We start from the raw sequence: 24,323 nt of genomic DNA on the forward strand, positions 1-24,323 counted from the left end.
GTGTTCAACCTGTACCTATTTCACAGGTGAGTAAACAGAGGCTCTGAGCGGTTAACTTGTTTGCATGGGGTAAAACATTAACAGGAGAGTCAGGATGCAGAGCAGTTAAGTCTGGCTGCAGGTGCCTCAATTTCCACCATGGTGAGCTACCTTCTTCCTTCTAGTACCAGACTGTGACAATGTCTAATGTACAGAAGCCATGATTGCCTCCAATCATGTGTGCAACAGCTAAGAAATACTGGCACAATTAGTACATAGGTAGATACAGTCATGACAGAGGAGGTTTCCTTCTGTTTGGTAGGACTCTGATGGGCCCAGTCTGAAGGTGGGAAGGACCATAAGGTGCAAGTGTGGACCACACTTTTGGGAGCCTCTTAAGCATTACAGTTTGCACTTACCACAAGCTTCCTCCTAATAGCCTCTAGTTTTTCTGTTGCTGCAGCCAGTTCTAGGTTTGTTTGTGCTAATGCCTGGCGTTTGGGCTCCACGTCACAGTAGACCTGAAAATCCACATGGGTATTAATTCAGAATGCAAAGCAGATGCAGAGGGAACCTTACTCAACATCTGTAAAATCTCTAATCCATGAATCAGTTTGCTGTTTGTTTCTGTGGAATAGAGCAGACATAGCCTTCTACATCCTCTCTGCTACTCTCCTAGTTACTTATTCTGGAAATAAGCATTACAGGTAATTGCATAAAATGTCATACAGTCAAATACCACTCAGATACTAAGATCAGTTTGTCACGAAATGTAGCAATAATCCTTATCACTAGAAATTGCAGTGTTCAGGAACTATATAACTAAAGGTGAGATGAGGTCTAGTCTTAGAGGAAGAAAGTGTGGAGACATTCTGTGAGCTCAGAAAGGAAACTTGGAGGAATCTACTCAGGAGACATCCCATAATAGCATCCACATTTACTTCCTTCTCTCAGTTCCTGGCTACCTTATGCCTGTGTTATTCAGATGGATGGTTTGAGAACCTGGGTGGACTAGTTTTCCTCCTGGGAGAGACAGAGACAGGAAATTAAATTTCATTTCCTATCTGACAGCAAAATAACACATTACTACCACCACTCCAGCCTAGCTCTATGCTCCTTTCCACCCAATGAACACATGAAACAGTGCCAATGAACACATGGAACTGCTCAGGCATTTAGGATACAAGAGGATAGACATCTACTGCTATATTCCCACACATCTATTCTCTGAAGCTCTAAGTACTATCAGAAAGAAAGATCAAAGAGCCCTGCTCCTATGGTTCTAGGATAAAACCTGAAATCATTTAGGGAATGACTCTGACTATATAACTGGCTTTTTCTGGATATGTCTGTATTTGAATAGGACATTCAACTCTCCAAAATGATGGGACATTCCTTCAGTCATTGCTCATACCCAGCTCCCCTTCATATCCAGTATTCTGCAAAAGACTTTGGGACACAATTGGCCAGTAATGAACTTTTCAGACCTAAATGCCTATGTGAAATGATGATCTATCTTTTTTATTCCTTTTTCTTTTCTTTTCTTTTTTTTGAGCCAGTCCTGGGGCTTGAACTCAGGGCTTGGGCACTGTCCCTGAGCTTTTTCTGAGTAGCTTACTGGAGATGAGTCTCAGACTTTTCTGCCCCAACTGGCTTTGAACCGCGATCCTCAGATCTCAGCCTCCTGAGTAGCTATTATTACAGGCGTGAATCCTTGGCTCCCAGCAGATGATCTATCTAAATCACTGGAAGTGTAAAATTTGGCTCAGCAAACATCTGCAGCACAAATAAATGCTCATTTATTCATCTTCTATACCTATAATAAAGACCATATAAATTTTTTTGCTTGGTGAGCAGGGAATCAATTCAATATTAATTCAGCTTTGAAGATTTTTTTTCAGATCAACATAAATTAGATGGCTTCATGTAAATAGATGTATTTTATATAGGTAAATAAGTTTTCATATGTAACCAAATCAAACTAATTAATGTTCTTTGATCTACAGTAGCTAATCACCTTACCCTAAAAATGTTAATATTTCAAATACTCATTTTGTAGAATTCTGTTGTTAATATTTCAAATACTCATTTTGTTTAGAATTGTTAACTCTGACATACTCATGTCTTATTCCTAGATCTACCCCTTTTTCAGGTAAAAAAAAGTCTCATTATAATTTTTGTGGCCCTAGAAATTGGTGTTTCATGGCCCTGTGCAGGTAGAAGATACAAAGCATTGGTTAAGGACTGATGATACCTCATAGAATTTAACAGTGTTGAGGATCCAAGCACAGAGGCCAGCTGCTGCGAAAGATTTGCTGCGAATCAGGTTTGGGTTGAACTCCGGGTCTTTCAAATACTGTTCATTCACCACTTTTAGACAGTTCTCTGGGATGTGCTCTTTGTCATAGTGAATTAAAGCTTGCAAAAAATCGTCGACCTGTACAGCAAATAGAAAGAGAGAGAGAGAGAGAGAGAGAGAGAGAGAGAGAGAGAGAGAGAGAGAGACTTATTGCCATGAACCCATTTGGGCTGCAGAGAAAATTCCAAGATCAAAAGTGAAAACTAGCTTTCAGGGCTCACAGGACAAAGGCAAAATTGGCAAGCTGCACTTATCCTACTGTTTGACTTTTCCAGTCTTTAAAGCATGAAGTTAGAATTAGCAATGGACACTTTTAAAACCTCTCCTATCCCAGGGTAAAATATTCAGTCCTGGCACAGGAGGGATTCACATTTTGAAGAAAAGAAAAGCAGAAAAGAAAAAAATAGCAAATATATACCCAAAAAGGCCCCTTTGCTTCACCATGTACATTAGAAACATTTTTTTCTAACCTAAGAAATCTATGTAATTTTCTCCCTCCTACACTTAAATGCTTTCATAATTTTGGAAAGAATTAGCAATCTTCTACCTGCTGGCCACGACTTAGGAAGGCCTTAACCCTGAGCTCACTTCCAATTTTGCTAGCAAACCTTGTAAACCTAAAACACAATGGTAGATTTCAGTCAGCAGCTACAGAAATGGTTTCTTTACACATAAACCTCTTTTGCTATGAAGCATAACCACAGAAGGTGTCAGGACACACAGTACATCTGATACCTTTCCCATGAAGATTTTAGCTGCTTTCCAACTTCGGTCTTTGGGCACTCGGCCTCGGGGAGCCAGAAGGACCATCACGGCTGCAGTGACGTTGGTGACTGCATTTGGGGGGTTGGGGAAGGCTTTCAACTCAGAGAGGTTCACCTGAGGAAGAGTATACATGTACGTATATACAACAGTCAGTCAGAAGGGCTCCAGCAAAGTGCTAAATTGCCTGGCCTGTCTCTAGAGTTCTCCCACCTCTCAACAACACACCAGTCTCACTGTGACAATTCCTTGACACTTGGGGACTTTACCCTGGGACCTCAGGGGGTTCAGTTGTTGCAGGATACTTCTCTGGTATTTTGGAAACATCATTACCCTTTTTTGCCTTTTTTTTTTCTCCAAACTGGTAATCCTAGCTACTCAGGAGGCTGAGATCTGAGGATCATAGTCTGAAGTCAGCTCAAGCAGGAAAGCTCATGAGACTCTTATTTCTAATTCACTACCAAAAAAGCTGCATGTGGAGCTGTGGCTCAAGTGTAGAGCACTAGCTTTGAGCAAAAAAACTCAGGGATGGTGCCTAGGCCCTGAGCTTAAGTCCCAGGACTGGCATGCACATGCATGCACACACACACAAATTATCCATTTGATAAGCCCTGTATACCAAGGCCAGGAAATTGTGTCAATATACAGGTTGTCACATATGCGAGTGTGATGTAATCTACTTGCATTTGAAGCAGGCCCTCCCATAAATATAATTCCTTAGCTCTATGTGTCCTAGTTTTGCTTTCTTTCTTTACAAGAAGTATCTTCTTCCTTTATACAGAAAGGACTATCAACTGGGAAGGGTCCATGTAGACCAAACTTATTTACTACATTTAACACATCAGTGCATACACTGATTTATCCAATAATGGAATTAAGAGCTAAATTGTAAGAACCAAGGCAAATACTTTCGGGCAGAAGTTAGTAACTGTAAAACGTACATAAAGGTTCATGATATATGATTTTAAAACCAAAAACAAATAACCAACTATTTCATATGGTATTATATGTGTCACATAATCTACTCTTTCTCACAAAATTTTATCAAATGCCAAATCTAATTGTTCCATTACTGGAACTACTTCATAAATGATTAAAAAATATGGAAGGAGCATGAAAGAACAAAAGCAAATTCCTCAGACATGCTAATGCTGAAAAGAGGCTGAACAAGGTTCTTTAATCACTTATAAATACACTCAATTTTGTATTTTCAGTGACATCAATTTATTTTATCTGACAAAAGAGCAATCTATTCAGAGAAAATTTACAAATTTAGATAAAGATGAAGAAAAACATTCCATAAATCAGAGATTACAAATTACTCCTCTATTATTTTCTAATTTCTTCTACTTATATAAATGTTCTTACCCTAAAAATTAGTCATATGATAAATCCCATTATACAATCATTTTGTTCTCACTTATTATGAAGATTTTTCATGTTGCTAGCTAGCATTTAAAAATACCATGTTATAGCCATAGAATATTGAAATGTGCAATGATCTATCATGATGCATTTATATTATTTAAAATGTTTTAAGTTTTATGATGATACTTTAAAAATCTTCTTATAAGACTCTTCTTTTGGTCAAAATTGTCTTCTAAAAAATATACTCAGAAAAGGAACTGAATATTTCTCAGAAGAGAAGTAAAAAATCTAGTTCCTTTGCTCTCTAGAGTTGAATCTTCGTCTGGAAGAACCAAAGATGAAATTGGCTGCAGGCTATTAAGATAACTACCCACCATTTCATTTTCCCTTTTGGTACCCTCTTGAAAACCACAGATTATGTCTTTCCTGAGAATCTGAGTGCCCAGTGAGATCTCGTACTACTAGTACAATGCTAGGACAAATGGTAGAGATTGTTGTTTCTTCTGTTCTTTGGTTTTGGTTTTGTAGTTATTGGTATGATTATTGTTTTGCTGTAAAGCAAAAGCCTTATAAGAACATTACATTAACTTGTGATGTTATGTTTTATGGAAAACTGGTTTGGGGGTCAAATCCAGAAACTAACAATTGAATTCATCCCATGGTATTGCTTTTTTTTCTTTTTAAAAAATATTTTTATTACCTTTAAATAGTGGTACAGAGGAATTACCATTCAAAAAGCAGTTTACAAATACAATGTGTTTTGATCAATGTCACTTCTTTCAACAATCTATGGTACTGCTTATTGGGTACATCAGAATATTCCAGAACGGAAAGCTGAACTATGATGAGGGCCTCAAAGGTTTGGTTTAAACTTCGATAATCTATGGGTTTTTCTTTGCTTAAGGAAAAAAAACTTTTGGGGTTCATGGGTTCTACTATCTACTAAGTAACTGAAACTCTAATAACCTTTGACTATTATTTTGAGGAAACACACAAGTGGAGAAATGGTCTTTACCCGGTTAAGTGTATTAAGCGCATCTTTGGCAGCCACCAGCGCAGGCTCTGCTTTGAGCAAGTCAGCCTCACATTCTCTCTGTTTCTGGGATACTTCAATTTGAATGGCAGTCACCTAAGGAGAGAGGAAAAACACACAAACAGAAATTACATCAGGGATCTCTTCTACAAAGTGTAGATTGACCTTGGTTGGACACACTGAAATCATTCATTAGCCTGTACTTTGAAGCACTGAAGAAGTATTGTCAAGACTAATTTTCTTTCAGGTATAGTATGTATAAAGCTTTGTAAACACATACAAAATACATTGACAAATCAAACAGATTCAAATCTCAAAACATTCCTAGTATGACTTTGACTCAATTAACTTTGAAGTTCCACTAATGGCAATGTAAGAATTAGCAGTCAGTCAGTCTTGCTTTTCAGTTTTCTTCAGAGTGGCCCACCAGAGTTCCCCCACCAGAGGAAATCTAGGCTGGATCAGTAACCTTGACCAGAAGATATTCTTGCTACAACTATCTAGCTTTTGCTAACATTTGCTTAGAAGTGCTGTGGGCTGGACCTTAAGAACAAATGTGAAACCAAACCAAACCACCACCAACAACAAAAACAACTAGCAAATATCTAGGAAAGCGAAGCAATAATAATAGACAAAATCAGCAACAACAAAAACAGATGTGAAGCTCTTTTGCTCAACTGTGGTCATGGATTATATATAAGGAAGACACAATTTTTATGAAGACCAATTATGGGCTTCTCCAAGGACCTGCTAAGAAGCCATTGGTGCATGACCCCAGATCTGTCTGTGGCTTATGGAAGTATGACAACCACTGAGCCTCCTGACCCAAAGCCTTATGATTTGAATGCAGGACATTCAAATTTAAATGGAACCAATAGGAGAATTTTACTCTTCTCCTCTTAGGATACCTATAACATTTGAATGGCACATGAGAATGGATTTCCAGTCCTCAGCAGAATTTTCACATTGTGGCACTGGGCACCAGGATTCAGTCCCACTGGGAGTTGGTTCCTGAGGTGATGGTAATTGTGGAATGTAAAGTGTGAACAAAAGTGCATTTCTTCAGCTAGATTTGGAATGAACAGGTTTAACCATACCATAAAATTAAACACCGTTCACAACAAATTATGTTGTCTAGTACAGCTTTATTAGCAGTAATTGCCCTTTTCCTGATTAACCATTATTTTGCTGTATACTGCCCCTTTTATGAACATAATTGGTTCAGGGTAGATACAGGATCTCCTGCTAACATAGGCATAGCTACTGTTAATGTACATAAGAAAACCCTGCAAGCTTACCAAAAACACTCCAAAACCACAACCCTTAAGCGATGCCAGGAGTGAACCATGCAGACTCTGAGAACACGTTTTCAGTGTGCTTGAGATGAAAGGAAGTGTGTGACAGCGAGTGAGTTACTGCCCGGTGCTTATCTATTTTCCATGAGGATACAGCTTTTTTGAATGGCTCCACTTAAAAAAATCGTTTTATTTCATACTTAGGATCAAAGGTTTTCAGCATTGGGAGAAACCTTCAGCAGTTTTTGTTGTTGGTAGGTTTGTTGTTGGTAGGGATGGCCCTGGGGATTCAACTCAGGGCCTTGAACTTGATAGGTAGGTGCTCTACTACCTGCATCATGCCTCCAGCCCTTTTTGCTGTTTTGAGATAAGGTCTCATTTTTTTCCCCTAGGCTAACATGAACCCTGATCCTCCTATGTCCCATGATAGCTAGAATGACAGGTGCATGCCACCTAAGATAAGGTCTCAAAACTTTTTGTCTCAGCCTACTATGTAGCTGGGGTGATAGGTCTGTATCACCATGTTTATCTATTGGTTGAGATAAGAGTCTTGAAATTTGTTTGCCCTACTTGGTCTCCAACCATGATCCTTTATATCTCAGCCACTGAGATAGCTAGAATTTGCAGATGTGTAGGCAGCTGTTTTGCTTTCATATTCTATAACTGGGATAGTCATTCTTCCTCAACTCTTTTTCTTTGGACTCTTTCACTACTTAAAGAATAACACCCACTTAGATAATTTTTATAAACTAATTATAAAAATTAAATAAAACCCCACAAATATAAATAAGAAAACATTCTAGGTTGGCCAGCTTATTTTATTCCCAATACCTTTCCCATAAGGTACAACGAAATTGGAGTAGTAAAAATGCTGTGCATCTCAATGATGTGGTAAGAATGCAATTTCTTCAAAGAGCTAATTCAAAGAGAGCAGTGAGCAAGGCTCAGCCTGCAGAAGGGGAAGAGCTTCACAGATTTCTGAGCTTTCTTCTACAATGGAGGGTTGAAGCGCTGGAGACACTGCCACTTCTTGGGCACACCAGAAATCATCTGCCATCTATTAATTAACATTACTTAACAGTCCTAACATTTTGTGATTATCACAGGGAATAAACTCCTCAAAAGCGCTTGTTGTGTCTATTCACAACTCATCTGTGGAATCCTTAATTCCCAGTATCTCAGAATGTAGTTTTCTTTGGAGGTAGGGCCTGAATAGGGACAATGAAAGTAAAAAGAAGCCATGCGGGTAGGTCCTCATCTCATCTGCCCAGTATCCTTTGAGGTAGTAGTAGTGGTTTGGAAACACAAGAGACAATACAGATGAGTACTCACAGAGGAAGGGTCAGGGGAATTCACAGCAAGAAGGCAGCCATCTGCAAGCCAAGAAGGGCCGCAGGAGAACCAACCTCTAACATCGTGACCTTGACCTCAGCCCCCAGAACTGGGAGAAAAATCAGTCTGGAGGTGGGGAGGGAATATATGCTGGTATTGGGGCTTGAACTCAAGCTTTACATTTTTACTTGGCTCTTTCGTGGCTGGTGCTCTACCACTAGAACTACACCTCCCGCTCTAGTCTGTTGCTGATTAGTTGGAGATAAAAATCCCATGGATTCCTCTATCAGTGCTGCCTTCAAACTACTATCCTCAGATCTCAGTAGATCTAGTTACTCCTCAGATCCCTGGGTAGCTAGGATTAGAAGTGTGAGTGGTTGGCATGAGTGAAAATCAATCTGTTTAATGCCTCCCAATCTACTACATATCATTATTGTACCCCCCCCCCCCGAAAAACATGTACTGTTGGTACTCTTCTCTTTTCTCCGGATTTATAAAATTTCCAGGCCCACTCATAGTTAGAAAACAGACTCAAAAGCCAACAGTGGACATCGGTTCAAAAGCAAGGTGGTCTAACTTGTGAAGAGATTGCATCAGCACTTCAGGTGATGAGGTGCTACTACTCACCCCACCAAGGGGGAGAGAGAGCACTGGGAAAATGACCACAGGATTCTCAGAATCTTTGGAACTTGAACTGACAAATTTAAAGATGGAACTAGTTTTCACAGGTTTTGTGGTGCTTGCATGACTTGAAGTCATGGCCAACAAGAGTGGTGTACTTGGCCCTAGATTATTTTATAAATCGGACGCAACTATTTCAACCTACTTCTCCACTTAGGCTGTCAAGACACATTACAAGACAGTCTCTAAGCCCAACATTTGTGTAGTCACATTAAATGTGGCAATGTTCTTGGTGAGCCATGCAGCATTAGTTTTTATTACTGCTTACCTCCTAAGCCTGGGGAGCTTAATTTTACAGGCTCAGAAAGAGTTTATTATTTCCTCCCATTAGTAATAGTATTGCATCTAGTACACTGCTAAATGTGTGACACATGTGAGTCACAACATGTAATCTGGTGCTAAGTTCTCAGTTTCACATGGCTTGATTTCAAAGAGAGCATCTTTGCCCATCACCAACTTAAAATTGCTCCTTCTATTCAAACTATTTGGTTTTACCAGAATATTGATCACTAAATCAAACTTATCTTATGTCTTAATGTGTTACTTCTGTCCTGTCAGGATTTTCCATTGTAATATAAACTACCTAAATACACATTGTTTGGTAACTATTCTTAAGAGCCTGGTACAGTACCTAACACCCCCTCCCCCCCCAAAATAAATCAAAACACAATTTAAAATATATGTGCATGCACTCAACATTTCTGATTAGATAAGCTGCATAAACCAAGTGATAAGTGTTATTTTTACTTCTTGGTACATAATTATGAAAAATAGTGTGTGCCTTGTATGTTTGAAGCAGCTCTAGAAACAACCAGGAAATGAGTTCTAATTTGCCAAAACCTTTTTCGTCCTCTCTAAGGTAATTGTATCTTAGGAATCCACCTACAAAAAAAAATGTGAAAGTATCTCTAGAGTACTTATTCAATTTCAAGATCTCCCTAGGGGTGGAGATTGGTCATGATACAATAATTATGAGAACACCACACATTGGTGTGATACCTCAATGCATCCTCTGGGTGAAATCAGCTTAGGAAAATGACACCACGTGAGACACATAGCTACTCAATATGATAATATACTTTCTGCACTTGTCAGAAACTCAATGGTAACACTCATTACTAAAATCAGCAATTCTACGTTTGCTGGCCATTACTTTGTCTTTGGCTTCAAATAAAATGGACCTTTTTATTATTTAAAGTTTTGATGTTTAGCATAGTGTTCAAGGCATTAGTAATGCAAAATAAAATATGCTGAAGGCACATTAAAAAAGAGAAGGAAAACAACCTGAGTATACATAAGTGGCTGACAACACTACAGGAGAAACTCACATTTTTCTAGTTTCTTAAAATGCAAGGATCATGGCATAATGGTTACTGATTCTGAGTGTCAGTAATTTATATTTTAATGACTTAGACTCTGATTATCTTTTTCTATAAAATTCAAAAAATTACCTTACATATATATATAAATCATTTAAAATTTTTATTTATTAGTTATCTCTGTTTCCTATGCTATTCCTTTGGAGAAATACAATACACAAAATATATCTTCATATGCCCTTGAAGTTTTTGGTAAAAGAAGATGTCAAAAGTTGCATTTATTTCAGACTTACTGGAAACCTGAGCCTGAAGAAAGCAAAAGCTATATAAATCTTAAAGGTAATTGTTTCCAACAATAAAACACAATACAGAATGCTTAGGGCCTCAATCAAGTCAAAAAGAACAAATTTAGCTTAGGATTTAATAATAAACTCCAGTTATGTTATTAAAATGCAAAATTTGAAAACCATCTCACAAAGTGTCAGAATGGGCTTTGTTAACAATGGAGTTGTTCAATTTGCCTAAAAACTAGAAACCTTTAGAAACCTCAGAGGCGACTTCCTGACCTTTACTGTATTACAAATAGGCCTGATGTTCAAGATCCACATCCATTATATGCTTGAATGAGCTCAGTATTTATTGTTCTTTCATAGCATTAAAGAGCTAAAAGGTTGGGAAAATGCATAATGTAAAGAAAGGTCAAGTGGTACTCATGGTGTGAAATGCTGTTACATGTGTAACTATAATCATTCTTTAGACTTGATGCTCCCTGGAGAGGAAGTTGTTCAAAATTGTTCACCTACAAAGGTTTATTTTGTGCTAAATATAGCTCAGCACTCTAAATGGTGGAATTAGCCTGACCTTTCGCTCCTCGGCATCGGCAATGGCCTTTTCCCGGCTCACTTTCTCTGTCTGAAGCCCGATCTTGGCGATCAGAGCCTCGGCATCATGATTTCTCAGCTGCAACTCGGCTTCTTGAGAAGCAAGTCTGGCTTTCAGATCTGCCACCTGCAGAAAAAGTCAGTACTCTTGAATAACTTGCACTGATAACAACAAATAACACATGCAGCTTATTACTTTCGTGTGGATTCTGGGATCCCTAATGGTTAAACTGTTTCTACCCTGGTGTGCGTGTGCATGTACATGTGCATGTGTGTGTACTGGAACTCGAACTCATGGCTTAGGAGCTGCCCTTAGCTTTTTTTACTCCAGGATAGCACTATACCATTTGAGTCACACCTCCACTTCCATCTTTTTTTTTTTTTTTTTCCTGATGGTGGTGGTGTTAAATGGAGATATGAGTCTCTAGGGTTTGTCTGCCTGGGCTGGTTTTGAACTATGATTCTTAGATCTCAGCCTGCTAAGCAGCTAGGATTACAGGTGGGAACTATTGTACCTAGCTTCTACTCTGATTTTATTGCCATCTCATTTGCAAAACTGTAGCCCTATTTCTCCCCACATAAGAGGAAATAATCAATGTTATCCGATGGTTTTGTAGGAAACATTTTGTATTTGTGTCAGTTCTAAGTAGAAGTGTACATTTTTGTCATTTAAGCTTTGGACTTGAAAAACCAACAGAAGTTAGATCACCCCATCTATCCCCCACAGGCTCAAGACAGCATGCTGCCTGGTGAGCTGGAAGAGCCATGGTTGGTATTCTCTAATGGAAAATTGCTAGGAGCTTCAGATAAACTGAAGACAAGTGCTCTCTTTACCTATCTGCAGAAAAAGTGGTAGTATATTGAAGCAGCCACCACCAGATCCTATGTCTTCTTACCTAGCACAAAATGGCCCTCTTGATTTTTCTCACCTTCTCTGGCATTTAGTTTAGGCCCATGCAGACAATCCAATATGGAGCTTAACACCTACCAAGACAAACTAAATGCTCTCTGTGGGTATTAGTGAAGTGTGGCCAGAAGCTCAGCATGCACACACAGATGTACTGTTCCTCCTTTTGGCTACCACTGAGCAACCTTACTCTGCTTCTGTAGAACACTGGAGGCAACAACATGCCTTAGGTTTAAAAAAAAAATCTATTCTGAGGCAGGCCTTGGTGGCTAATGCCTATAATCCTAGCTATTCAGGAGGCTAAGAACTGAGGATTGCTGTTTGAAGACAAATGGGGAAGGAAAATCCATGAGATTCTTATCTCCAATTAACACACACACACACACACACACACACACACACACACACACACAGCTGGAAGTGGACACACACACACACACACACACAGCTGGAAGTGGAGATGTGGCTCAAGTGGTAAGCAACTAAGCAACAGCCTTGAGTGAGAAAGCTAAAGGCCGAGTGCCCAGGTCCTGAGTTCAAGTCCTAGTACTAGCAAAACTAAAAACTTAAAATAAATAATTCCACCCATTTTTCAGTTTTAATTTCCTTAGATAACACTGAATTCCAAAGTCTGAAGATCGTGTAAACCAAAGAGAAGTAAAATACTAGAGAAAAACTGTAAGTCAGTCTCCCCAAATATATAAGATTGTGACAATTAGCTCTTTCTTCTACTTTTCACAGAAAAAAAATCTCTAAAAATCATATATTCATAGATTCAACAAACAGTCTTAGCCATTTATTTTGACTCATTTAATAAAGACAAGGCAGGATTTTCCTCTTATAAAGCTGCATCCCAGTACTCTATTTAAGTGAGCCTAGAAGTCCCACAGACACGGCTGGCTGTTCATAGACAGATTACCACAGCTGCTGTGTCGCCGCTTCTGTGTTATATTTTCACATAAGCCTGACTGTTTCGTCTCTTTATGAACTCAGGGTAACCTTTCAGAGTGCCATTCGCTTCCCTGTTCTCTTTAGTCATTAAAACTAGTTTTATATAAGGCCATAGTCAAAAGAATCATCCACGAGACTAGGGAGAACTATGACATTCATCCCTAATTCCAGTTTCTAAGGCAGCAGTTAGCTCTAAAATATCCAGGAACTGAAGCTCTGGAAGAAAAGCTGCATCTAGGGAGAAATGTCACTACTGCCATCTGTGATGACCAATACTCAGGTTACCCTGAGTTCATCCTAGCTAGCTACTCAGGATAATGAGAAATGAAGATCATGATTTGAAGCCAGTCCAAGCAGGACTCTTTCAGACTCCTATCTCCAATTAACCACCAAGAGGCTGGAACTGGAGCTGTGGCTCAAGTGGTAGAGGGCTAGCTTTGAACAAAAAGGTAAATGTTAGCCTTTACACCCTAAGTTCAAGCCTCGGTACAGCACAAAAGAAAAAAGAGGTGGGGAGAAACAGGGAGGGAGGGAAAGGGAAGGAGAAGGAGGAAGAAGAGGAGGAGGAGGAGGAGGAGGAGGAGGAGGAGGAGAAGGAGAAGTTAAAGAAGGAGAAGAAAAGGAAGAAGGAAAAGAAGGAGAAGGAAGGAAGAAGGAAAAGGAGAAGAAAAGAAGGGGAAGAACAGCCGGGCGCTGGTGGCTCACGCCTGTAATCCTAGCTACTCAGGAGGCTGAGATCTGAGGATCGCGGTTCAAAGCCAGCCCGGGCAGGAGAGACCGTGAGACTCCGATCTCCAATAAACCACCAGAAAACCGGAAGTGGTGCAATAGCTCCAGTGGTAGAGCGCTCGCTTTGAGCTGAAGAGCTGAGGGACAGCGCCCAGGCCCAGAGTTCAAGCCCCACGACCAACAAAAAAAAAAGGGGGAAGAACAGGAGGAGAGGGAAAGGAACAAGGAGGGAAGGAAGGGAGGGGTGAAGAAAGGGAGGGGGAGGAAGGGAAAGGGTATGGAGGTAGAGGGGGAGAGGAGAAAGGGAGAGATTAGAGATGGAGAGGAGGAAAGAAGAAAGGGAAGGAGGGAGAGAAGAAGGAAAGGAGGGAGAGAGGAAGGGAAGAGAAAGAGGAGGGAAGGCAAACAGGAGGGAAGGGAAAGAGGGGGGAAGAGAAAGAGGGAATACAGAGGGAGGGGGAACAAAAAAAGGGAGAGGATGGAGCAGGAGTAGAAAAGGGAAGAGAAGGAAGAAAGGAAGAAGGAAGGAAGGAAGCATACCACCAACAATGGCATGCTGCCACCTCTTGGAATGACTGATGTCACACCACTTGCCTTTCAATCCGTCATTTGGGAAAGACAATTGTGGAAGGATGGCTCTGGTCTTTCCTTCCTTGCCAAGGGCCGCCATACCCTTCAGTATAGAGAGCTCAGCTTAGGTGACAACAGAGTGAACAGGTTCAACTTGAGACACCATTCAAAGGGATACAAACTGCAGCCACGTGTGATGGATACTGAGCTCCTTTGTCATCCTCTTAATGCTGTAGCTAGGAGCTCAGCAGGACTACTATACTCACTGCTATGGAAAGAGGTTTTTTACTTTAAATGAGAGCAAACAGAGATAGGAAGGGGGAACAGAAAAGAAGGGAATAGGACTAAGAAGAGCAAGATCAGATGTGTATAGAAAGGACTAGCTACTATCCTTAGCTTTTTTTTTTTTTTGCTCAGGACTGGCACTCTACCACATAAACAGCAGCTCTACTCCTGGCTTTTTGCTGGCTGGTTAGAGACTCATAGATTTTCCTACCCAGGCTGGCTTTGAACCACAGTCCTCAGATCTCAGCCTGCTAAGTAGCTAGGATTACAGATATGAGCCACCAGTATTCTGCTCAGGCAACTTCTTAAATCATTTCATCATAACTGCCCTGAAAACTCTCTCTCTATAGCTCTGCTTCCAATCACAATCTCCTGCTCTGTATAAATCCGTTTCCTACCTAAGACATAGTCTTGTGGTATAAGTACAATAGGGATACCTATGAGATCTAGGACACAGTTTGAAGCCAGCCTTGGCAGAAAAGTGTGTGAGACTCTCATCTCCAATTAACCACCAGAAAAAAGAGAAGTGATGCTGTGGCTCAAAGTGCTAGCTTTGAGAGAAAAAGCTCAGGGACAGTGCCCAGGCCCTGAGTTTAAGCCCCACAACCACAACAAAAAAAGAGGTAGTAGGGCCTGATGTCTGAGGAAATGACATTTAAGAAAGCCAGTGGCTCCAAGGAGCAGAGCAGACATCAAGATCAAAGAGAAGAACCACTGTATTTGGGGACCTCACCATGCCATGAGCCAGGTATGATGCCCTCACTGGGGATTCAGTGTCAGAGACAAGAGATTCTAGTACCATTTTCGGCTAATGAGATTCCTGATTGTAAGCTCAAAGCCCTATAGAAGTCAGAAGAAGAGGAGGAGGAGCAGGAAGACCAGGAAGAGGAGGAAGAAGAGGAGGAAGAGGAGGAGATAGAAGAGGAGACAGAGACAGGAAGGGGTGATGAGACCAAGAGACGGCCTTTCCTCAGGTAGGAAAGAGTAAATGGCCTTTCCCTAGATTAGGGAGCAGTAATTAGGTGTTTCTTGTGCCCACAACCTGCAAATTTTAGTAGTATACATCTTATCAAAACAGGATCAGCACTGTTTCAAAAGGAAACACATTTTTCTATGGAAGAACTGTGATTTCTCTGGTCTTACCTGCGAGGCAGTGGTCTTTAGTTTCTGGATGCCATTGACCAGGTGCTCTCTCTTCTGGGCTACTTCTTGTTGTTTCTTCTTTAACAGGTGCTTAAACAGTGATATTTGCTCCAGGAAACTCTTTGGGGTGGTGTAATTATGTCTTCTCTCATTCTGGTAATATCTGGCACTCATTTCGTTTACGCTGGTATGAACGTGTGCCATGAATTCACTAATGGAATCCTTGTGCTGGGGCTGAAATGTAAGTCATTGAAAGCCTCTCAAATTAAAAATGCAATATAGAAGACACAGACTTAAAAAAAAAACAAACCACCAACCAAATTATGCAGTATTTGTTGCCTAAAAGTCAGAAGAAATTATAGAAGCCAGGAAAACTTACTTCATCCTTAAGAGATATGCAGGAAGATCAGAGAATGACAATAAAACATTCAGCTTTCCTGCCAGTCTCCTTGCCAAGTAAGACAAAGGATTGTTATGTGTTCTATGTACCAACACCAAAAGCCAACTTACAACACCAACACAGTTCTTTACCACTTGATTTTTTTTATCTATCTACTATGTGAAAGAGAAATGGAGAGATAGAGACATGATATTCTGAGGAATACATAGTTCTGCTGTAGTTTTTCAAAGTCAAATTTAAACAAAGAGAATCAATAACCTTGCAAACAGGGAAACAGAAACAGAAAAGCTAAAATGAAGAAACAGAGTTTAATGAGAAGCCACATTAAACAGTCTGGGTGGGTATGTCAAATCACTGCCTCTGGGAGAAAAAAATATCAACACCATTTCTTTTCTCATTTGGAGGAAAACAAAAACAGAAACTCTGTAGGCATTCTGGTGTCTCCTCCATGCTTTCCTCAGCGTCCTCAGTGACTTCTGAAGTAGTTAACTTTTTAATCTGTGGAGTCACATCTCCCTCATTTTAATGATTATTTATTGCATTCTGTACAAGATGAACCGGGTTCAATTAATCAAGGGAAGCCTAAAAATCAATTAATATGAATTAAATGAGCTACACCAACTCTTTGGAAAGTCACACATAATTTACCAAAGTGTTGTCAATAATGCTCAGGCATCTTGGGGAAAATTGCTCACAAGTGCCTTGTGATACAGTTAAGTGATTCCAGCCTGCACCATCAAAGCTGTAGCGAGGTGCAGCAGACAGGCCAGTTCCTGCTGCTGAAAATGCCAACGGCTGGGAGTGACACTCAAACATCCAGCTCGCTCTCCAACCTTACCGTGAGTCCTTGAGCAAGCATAAAATTGGCATGTCTTGCATTGTTTCAGATATGAAATCTCTTTTCTCATCAGCGACTTAAGTAAATTGATTTGTTTGAACTAATGTGCTTTTAAAGCAAAAGACAGATGAAAGTTATAGATACAAATTTTATGATCCTCAAGTAGAAGATAATAAAAAAGGGAGGGGTGTTTCAATTCAATATATCAACTTATGCGTATAAACTAAATATTCTTCTCTCTGTGCTAGTACTAGGGTTAAACTCAGGGCTGTCCCTTAGCTTTTTCATTCAAGGCCGGTACTCTACTGCTTCAGCCATAGAACAACTTCTGGCTTTTTGCTGGTTAATGGGAATTTAGAGTCTCACAGACTTTCCTGCCTGGTCTGCCTTTGAACCTCAGATTTCAACCTCCTGAGGAGCTAGGATTTACAGGTTTGAGCCTTCAGGCACCCAGCTAGATTTTGTTCTATTGAGGAGAGATCCAAGATACATACATTTCTCCAAATAGTGGATCCAAGAAAAAAAAAATCAAATTTACAAGCAAGTTTCTATCAATTTCATATCAATCATATTCTCTTGGCAACTTTTACTGTTAAAGGATTCTGACTGTAGTGTAAACTTGTAAAAATTTGCTCCTGTCTGTCCTGTCTTTCTTTTATTGAACTGAAAGTGTGTGTACAGTTTTCCATAATACAGATAAATATTCTCTCGGCCAAATGTAACCTCCTTACAGAGGAAAAAAATATCCTGGCCCCTGCCCAACTATGATCCTATGAAGAGGGGTGCCAGGCAACCCTGAAAGCTCCAGTTAACAAGAGTTGCATTTGAGAATCTGAAATAGAAAAAGTAGTTTCCGGTGGAGCTGGAGACAACTTGTCTCAATGGGGCAAAATAACTATTGTTATGGGGCTTAACAAAATGGCCCAGCATGGGCCACTCACAGAGCCAGGGAGCAGCTGGTTGTAATTCACACTGTTTTTCAGCAAACTCTAATCGGTCCAGAACAGACCTCTTTGATGACTGGTCTTCCCTGCGTTCTCAATTTGTCACTTTCTCTTATGATAAGGTCAGTAGTGACAGCACTTCCTGACATTAACAGCTGTGGCTTTTAAAAGGGTCATTGTAGAACTACTAATTGCAGTAATTTCATTAGCATAAATTATTTATTCTGCCATTCATTTATCTCCAGTTTTCTTTGGAGGGTGGGGTAGAACAGAGAGAGGGGGCAATGGCAGCCCCAATGCTGTATTTTTTTTTTTTTTATTTTTTGCTGTGAGAGTCTGGAGGGCAGTGAATTGGTCCCACAAGTTTTACCCCTTCAATGAAAACCAGTTGGTACCATTTGCTAGTCATGTCTATGGCCAAATGTGGTGAAGGAAATAATAATAATAAAAAAAGCAAGTGGGCTAATATGAAATGAAATGGTTTATCAAGCCACCATTTTCCTACAAAGATGCTTTGGAAAAACAATGCTGACTCCATTGCATAATCAAATGGGAAGCTAAGACTACTTTCTCTCCATACAAGTAGCAAATATTTGACTTCCATTCTTTTAGTTGTAAACATAAAAACATAATCGTTCTGCTGTGTTCTCCAGCAGTAGCTCTTGCTGCTACTACTGTACCAAATACTCAGGCAGCCTGCTTTTCAACCACATGCCCACTGTCAGGACAAATTGTGTGAGGTGGCTATTTGGGAGGCAAACATAGGGAGGACTGATATTGAAGGCTATCGCCTTCAAGAGATAAGCTAGGTATGGTACTGCACATCTATTAATCCATTCACATGCGGACCTGTAGGTCCAAAACCTTGAGACCCTACCCAAAAAATAAATCTAGAAAGTCTGTACACATGGCTCAAGTGGTAGAATGCCTACCTAGAAAATGCAAGGCTCTAAATTAAAAAAAAAAAAAACAAAAATCCCAGTGCCACCAAAACATTTCTTTAAGTCATTTTGTGGCATTAGAAACATGCTAATTTACTTAATGTTTCAAATATGCCCCAAAGGCTTTTTTCTCAGAGGAGCTTAGGCAAGTGCTAAAATGCAGAAGTGATCAAATTTATGTCTTATCCAGTTGTCCTTATTTAATAAACCATCTCACTACTGCCAGGGTCTAATTAACATATTCTCTTTTACTGGTCCCCAAAGGAGAAAAATTATAATAGCTTTTATAGCTCAGCAGCTTGGAATTTTTAAAAGAAATTAAGACAAATAATTCCTGAGAAAAACTTTCAAGACCCACTGTAAATGTATGACATTTTAAATGACAAAATTCTCCTGTTTGCTGCGCCCAGTGGTGGAAGCCTGGAATCCTAGTGTCAGGAGGCAGGGATGGGGGACTGCAGCTGGAGGCCAACCTGGGCCTTCAATAAAGTTCACTAGACTTGGGTTCATATTGGCCAAGCAGTGGCAGATGCTTGTCATTCCAAGCTGCTGGACAAACACAATGGTTGGCTGCAGTGGTGCACATGGCATCCCAACAACAAAAGGCAAGCACTGGCAAGCCCAAGCATAAAATAAGATTCTGCCTGGAAATTAAAGCACGGGCAGAAGTTGCTCAAGCAGTGGAGTACCTGCCTATCAGGTGTGTCAAGGCCCTGAGTTCAAGCCCCATTTGGAAGAGGAAGAGGAGGAAGAGGGGGAGGAGGAGGACGATGAGGGAGGGAGGGTAGGAGGAGGGAGGAGGGAGGAGGGGGAGGAGGAGGAAGGGGGAGGAGGAGGAAGGGGGAGGAGAAAAGGAGGATGGGGAGGGGAGGAAGGAGGGGAGGCAGGAGGGAAGGAAGGAAGCAAGGGAGGGAAGAAGGAAGGGAGGGAGGGAAGAAGAGGGAGAGAGGGAAAGGAGGGGGAGGGGGAGGGGAGGGAAGGAGGGAGAGGGAGAGAGAGAGAGGGAGGGAGGGGGAGAGAAGAGCAAGAGCAAGATAAAGAATCCACATTAAGCAGCCTACTTTTTACTTTCCTGCAAGTCTAAATTTAATTTTGCAGACCTGTATAGTGTCTTTCACTGGCTTTTGGATGGTTTAAAATCTAAAGTAACAAAAAAAAATCTATAGTAACAAGATGTTTGATTTGGTGCTAATCCCTAAGTGTTTTGCCTTCAATTTCTATTATTTTTTTTTTTTTTCCCTTAGCCAGGCACTGGTGGCTCACGCCTCTAATCCTAGCTACTCAGGAGGCTGAGATTTGAGGATTGTGGTTCAAAGCCAGCCTGGGAAGGAAATTCCATGAGACTCTTATCTCCAATAAACAACTCAAGTGGTAGAGTGCTAGCCTTGAGCTGAAGAGCTGAGGGACAGTACCCAGGCCCAGAGTTCAAGCCCTATGACCCAACCCCCCCACCCCCACAAAAAATCCCAATACTGAGGCTTTTTAAAAGTCACACCTGCTAGGTAGGGTCTCTACCCCTTGAGCCCTAGCCCTGTAGCCTTGAGTTACTTTTCCAATAGGAACTTATGTTTTTGTTCAAGTGGGTCTGGACTACAGTCTTTCTTATACCTGGCATATACTTGAAATGATAGAAGTGTACCATCATGCCTAACTTTATTGGTTGAAATGAGAGTTTTGTTTACTTTTTTGCCCAGGCCAGTCTTGAGCAGGGTCTGGATGGGTTTCTAGTTATGGGAGAGGTAGCTCCATGATTCTCACATACAGCGTTGAAGAAACAATTGAGGACTGACCCTATTTGGGGAGGGGTGTGTGTGTTGTAGAATTGCTGCTTCTGATGAAGCCAGCATTCTAGAAGTTCCACAGAACTACAAACTTTAGAGTAGTGATGGTGTCATATCAGTTAGTTCAATGCCTGTCTTAATAGTGTATCCAGCTTCCTGGGCAGCCAATGAACCTGCTTTACACAGATGATCCCTAGAGTTTATGGAGTTGCAGAAACCCTGGAAATCAGCATTCTTCTAGCAGCTCTACCTAAATTTGATTAACAAGCCAAGAGTAAGACACGGATGATGGGCAGATTATTTGTGCACCCACACTTTAAGGAGAAAGGGCTTGGCAATACCAAAGGTTGTTTACAGCTTCTTTTGAACTCTCTTCACCCATTGGAAGAGGCATGTAAGCCTGGATGAGATTTAGGCAGATCTAAGATAAATTGGATTGCCTTACTTTAGTCTTGATATTTCAGAATGTCTTGGCTATGCCTTAGAAAGAAAATATTTTTTCTCAAACAATTTCTAAATCACAAGGTTCTCTCTCTTTTAAATTTCTATCATCCTAATTTATATTTCTTTCAAAGAACTGTGCAAAAAATACTACTAATATAAAACAGCTATCATTGACAAAATGTTAATCCTCCTTCCAGTTGGGCACACTCTTCAAAAAGGATCTACAGACCACTGGAGCAAATAAATCATAAACTACAGCAATAAAATAACTTGCCTCTTTGGGTGGACATTTCTTGTGATTGGTTTTGGAAAATGATAGCAAAGTCCACCATGCCTGGGATACCCCCCTACAAGTTCTAGATGGAGGAGGTGAAGTCTTTTCTTTCAAATTTCAGCTCATACTGGGTATGTGGTTACACTGAAAGGAGAATAATGTCAGAGGCCCTACCACTTGAGCCACGCTTCCACTTTGGTGATTGGAGACAGGAGTCTGCTGGACGTTTCTGCCTGGGTTGGCTTTGAACTATGATCTTTAAATCTCAGACTCCTGAATACCTAGGATTACAGATGTGAGCTCAATGCTCGACTTGGGTTTTTATTTTTTTTCCTTGCATGTTCCTAATGGGTAGCCACACACTAATTAGATCTTCCATCAGCATCCACAGCTCCATCCCTAGCAATATGCAGAGGGCTGCAAAGGCCCCTCCCTTTCTCCTCCCTCACCCCACCCTCTTCCCATCTCCATTTCTAAAACTCCTGTGAGCAGCAGTCCTGATGACTCTCTTTCAATATAAATACCCAGTCACACCTAAGTGTACAAGTATTTTGGTCTCTTTTTTTTTGGGGGGGGGGTGTCAGCTGTCATTTAGTTGAGTATCAGGTAACAAAAATAGCAGGAATGTTTAGTTGCCGTCAGCCCACACACGGGGGAGGGGGGAGGGAGGAGGGGGACTGTATGCACACTGATGGAAAATTATATGTCAACATACACAAGCGCACTTGCCACTAATGAATCCTTTCTTTGTGGCCCAAAGGAGGGTGAGGTCACCTTATACTCATCTAGTGTGGTCAATAATTAAGAAATGCCTAAATTATGCTGATAACTCTGTCTTAATAATAGAAATTAAAATTAAGAAAGTGATCAAATTAGCACTCATTCAACAAAGATGGAAACGCTTTTTGACCTCTCCAGAGATTGTGTTTTTTAAAAATAAAAACACAGATACACTGCACTGTGCACTCTGAATTATAATTACAGGACCAGAGCAACAAATTAGGAAGGTAAGAAAGTTAAATAAGCACTTTGCACTGAAATGAAATCATCTGGTTAATTTGTTTCGAGGCATAATGCAGCCTTCCTAGAAAGAGTACAGGCCTTTCAAACCCCTTCCTGGCATCTGATATAGCCTATAGGAGGCGTTCTGATACCATCTTCACAGATTGCCCTGAGCCTGCCTGGGGCCGGCTGGACTTCAGTCATGCAGATCCTACATTGGCCAGCAGATGTCGATGGTCACTGGCAGATCTGAGTTGCTTCTCCCTGTTGGATTCTGCAAGGCCCCTCCTCCCTCAGCTCCAGAAGGAAGCCAGCAGAGCCCAGAGACAAGGAACTCACACATTTCTGTGCCAGATTCAAGCTGAAGCAAAAGCACCAGCCCTGACTTCCTACAAACTGAGAGGAAAATTTGCAGAAACTGAGTGCATAGATCCATTTTACTTCCTCTTTTTTTTTTTTCCTGGATGATCAAATGAACTGGATAAACAGCTAAGTGCTGATCTACACTGATCCCCCGATGAAGCAGAATTATGAGCTCTTCTCATAACTATTTGAAGATAATCATGCTGACAGCATCGTGGGAATGTAATGGACCCAGAAATTGCTCTAGAAATATGTGCTCAAGTTTAATGGCCAATTGTCCTGTTTAATGTTGTTGTCCTTGTTGTGTGTGTGTGTGTTCTCAGACTGGGGCTTGAACTCAGGTAATCATGCTCTCTCTTGGCTATTTTGTTTAAGGCTGGTGCTGTATCACTTGAGCCACAGCTCTACTTTCAGCTTTTTGGTGATTTATTGGAGATGAGAGTCTCCTAGATTTGTCCTCCTAGGCCAGCTTGTAATTGAAGTCCCTTCACTTCTCAGCCTCCTGAGTAGCTAGTAACATATATATGTTTATGTGTGTGTGTGTGTGTGTGTGTATGAGTTTAGAAGAGATGTTTTGTCTCCCATTTATTTGTGGCACTGTTTTAAGTGTCCTCCTTCTCAGGAGAAAAAAGGCCACAAAGCACCTACCACCACTGTATATGGTATATCTCTACTTTGTATCTTCCATGGTGGATGCTGCTAGACACTTCTTTCTGGCAACCCAAGGCTTACAGAGATACAGACATTTGGGGACAGATTGCAGAAGAGGGATTCCTTCCACAAAAATTTATAGATTGAAGTATGTCTGCATGCTTACTTATGTAGCTTTTTTGTTTAGTAGAGGCAAAGGAAAAATGAGGCAACCAACAAACCTATCTGCATACAAATTAAGTATGTAAATGAACCTGGACTTTTAGCCTTGAGGACATCTAAAGATATCAATTCAACAAGATGTAGCAGCTTTGGCTTCTGGGTAAAGGGATAAACTGGCACGTAGTCACCCATGTCACTCCTTATTCATCCTGATTCTCTCTTCAGCTCTAGGAGTCTCTCTCAGCAATGTTGGACTTATTCTAGGTATCTGCCACTTTATCCCTTAGTGATCTCTGGCAAGTGTTTACTATCACTACTGCTCTCAACTCTTTGACCAGAAAAACCCTGGCCAAAAGGAACCTTCACATCTGAAAAAATGTAATGGATAGCTTCCTATTTGCAGTATATTCCTTTCTGCTCCAATTGGATGATGGACGTATCTTGTTTTATACAACCATTAAAAAATATAACAGGAAGAAGTAGAACTGACAAATATAATTCATGATGCATAAATCAGAAAATGTGGCTAGGGTGGAGCTGGTGGTCCAGCACTGGCTAGCATGTATGAGGCCCTGGGTTACACACACCAAAACAAATAACACAACCGACACAACAAAACCCACAAAGTCAACAAGAACACATCACTATGGGTATCAAACTGATGGTGCTGACTCTCCTGTCAACAGTGTACTAAGAAAACCACAATTACTCACCTTGCTTCATTAGAAATCAAATATGGCATTTCTGTTTGCGTTTTCATCTGTGGACATATAGATTTATAGGAAGTGACTGTGCTGCGCATGTTCAGTATGAGCAAAACCTGCTTCATGTGCCAGAAGGAGGTCAACTATTGTATTCCACACAATGGGAACACCAAGTGATTTTATCATCTTAATAAGGATGTGTATTTTGGAAAGTATCATCCAGCA

At 40.6% G+C, this 24,323-nt stretch overlaps 1 protein-coding gene across 1 annotated transcript in view; it reads right to left on the reverse strand.

Annotated features, from left to right (window-relative positions):
* Positions 1–24,323, reverse strand: part of Dnah11 (dynein axonemal heavy chain 11) — a 278,195-nt gene that overhangs the window by 70,291 nt on the left and 183,581 nt on the right. The window contains 6 exon segments of the mRNA XM_069996108.1: positions 399–500; positions 2,234–2,416; positions 3,074–3,217; positions 5,484–5,597; positions 10,990–11,136; positions 15,595–15,828. Of these exon segments, the coding sequence (XP_069852209.1) occupies positions 399–500; positions 2,234–2,416; positions 3,074–3,217; positions 5,484–5,597; positions 10,990–11,136; positions 15,595–15,828 (924 nt within the window).

Source organism: Dipodomys merriami, unplaced genomic scaffold (assembly GCF_024711535.1).
Source record: "Dipodomys merriami isolate MVZ:Mamm:240054 unplaced genomic scaffold, mDipMer1.0.p SCAF_5, whole genome shotgun sequence".
Lineage (NCBI taxonomy): Eukaryota > Metazoa > Chordata > Mammalia > Rodentia > Heteromyidae > Dipodomys > Dipodomys merriami.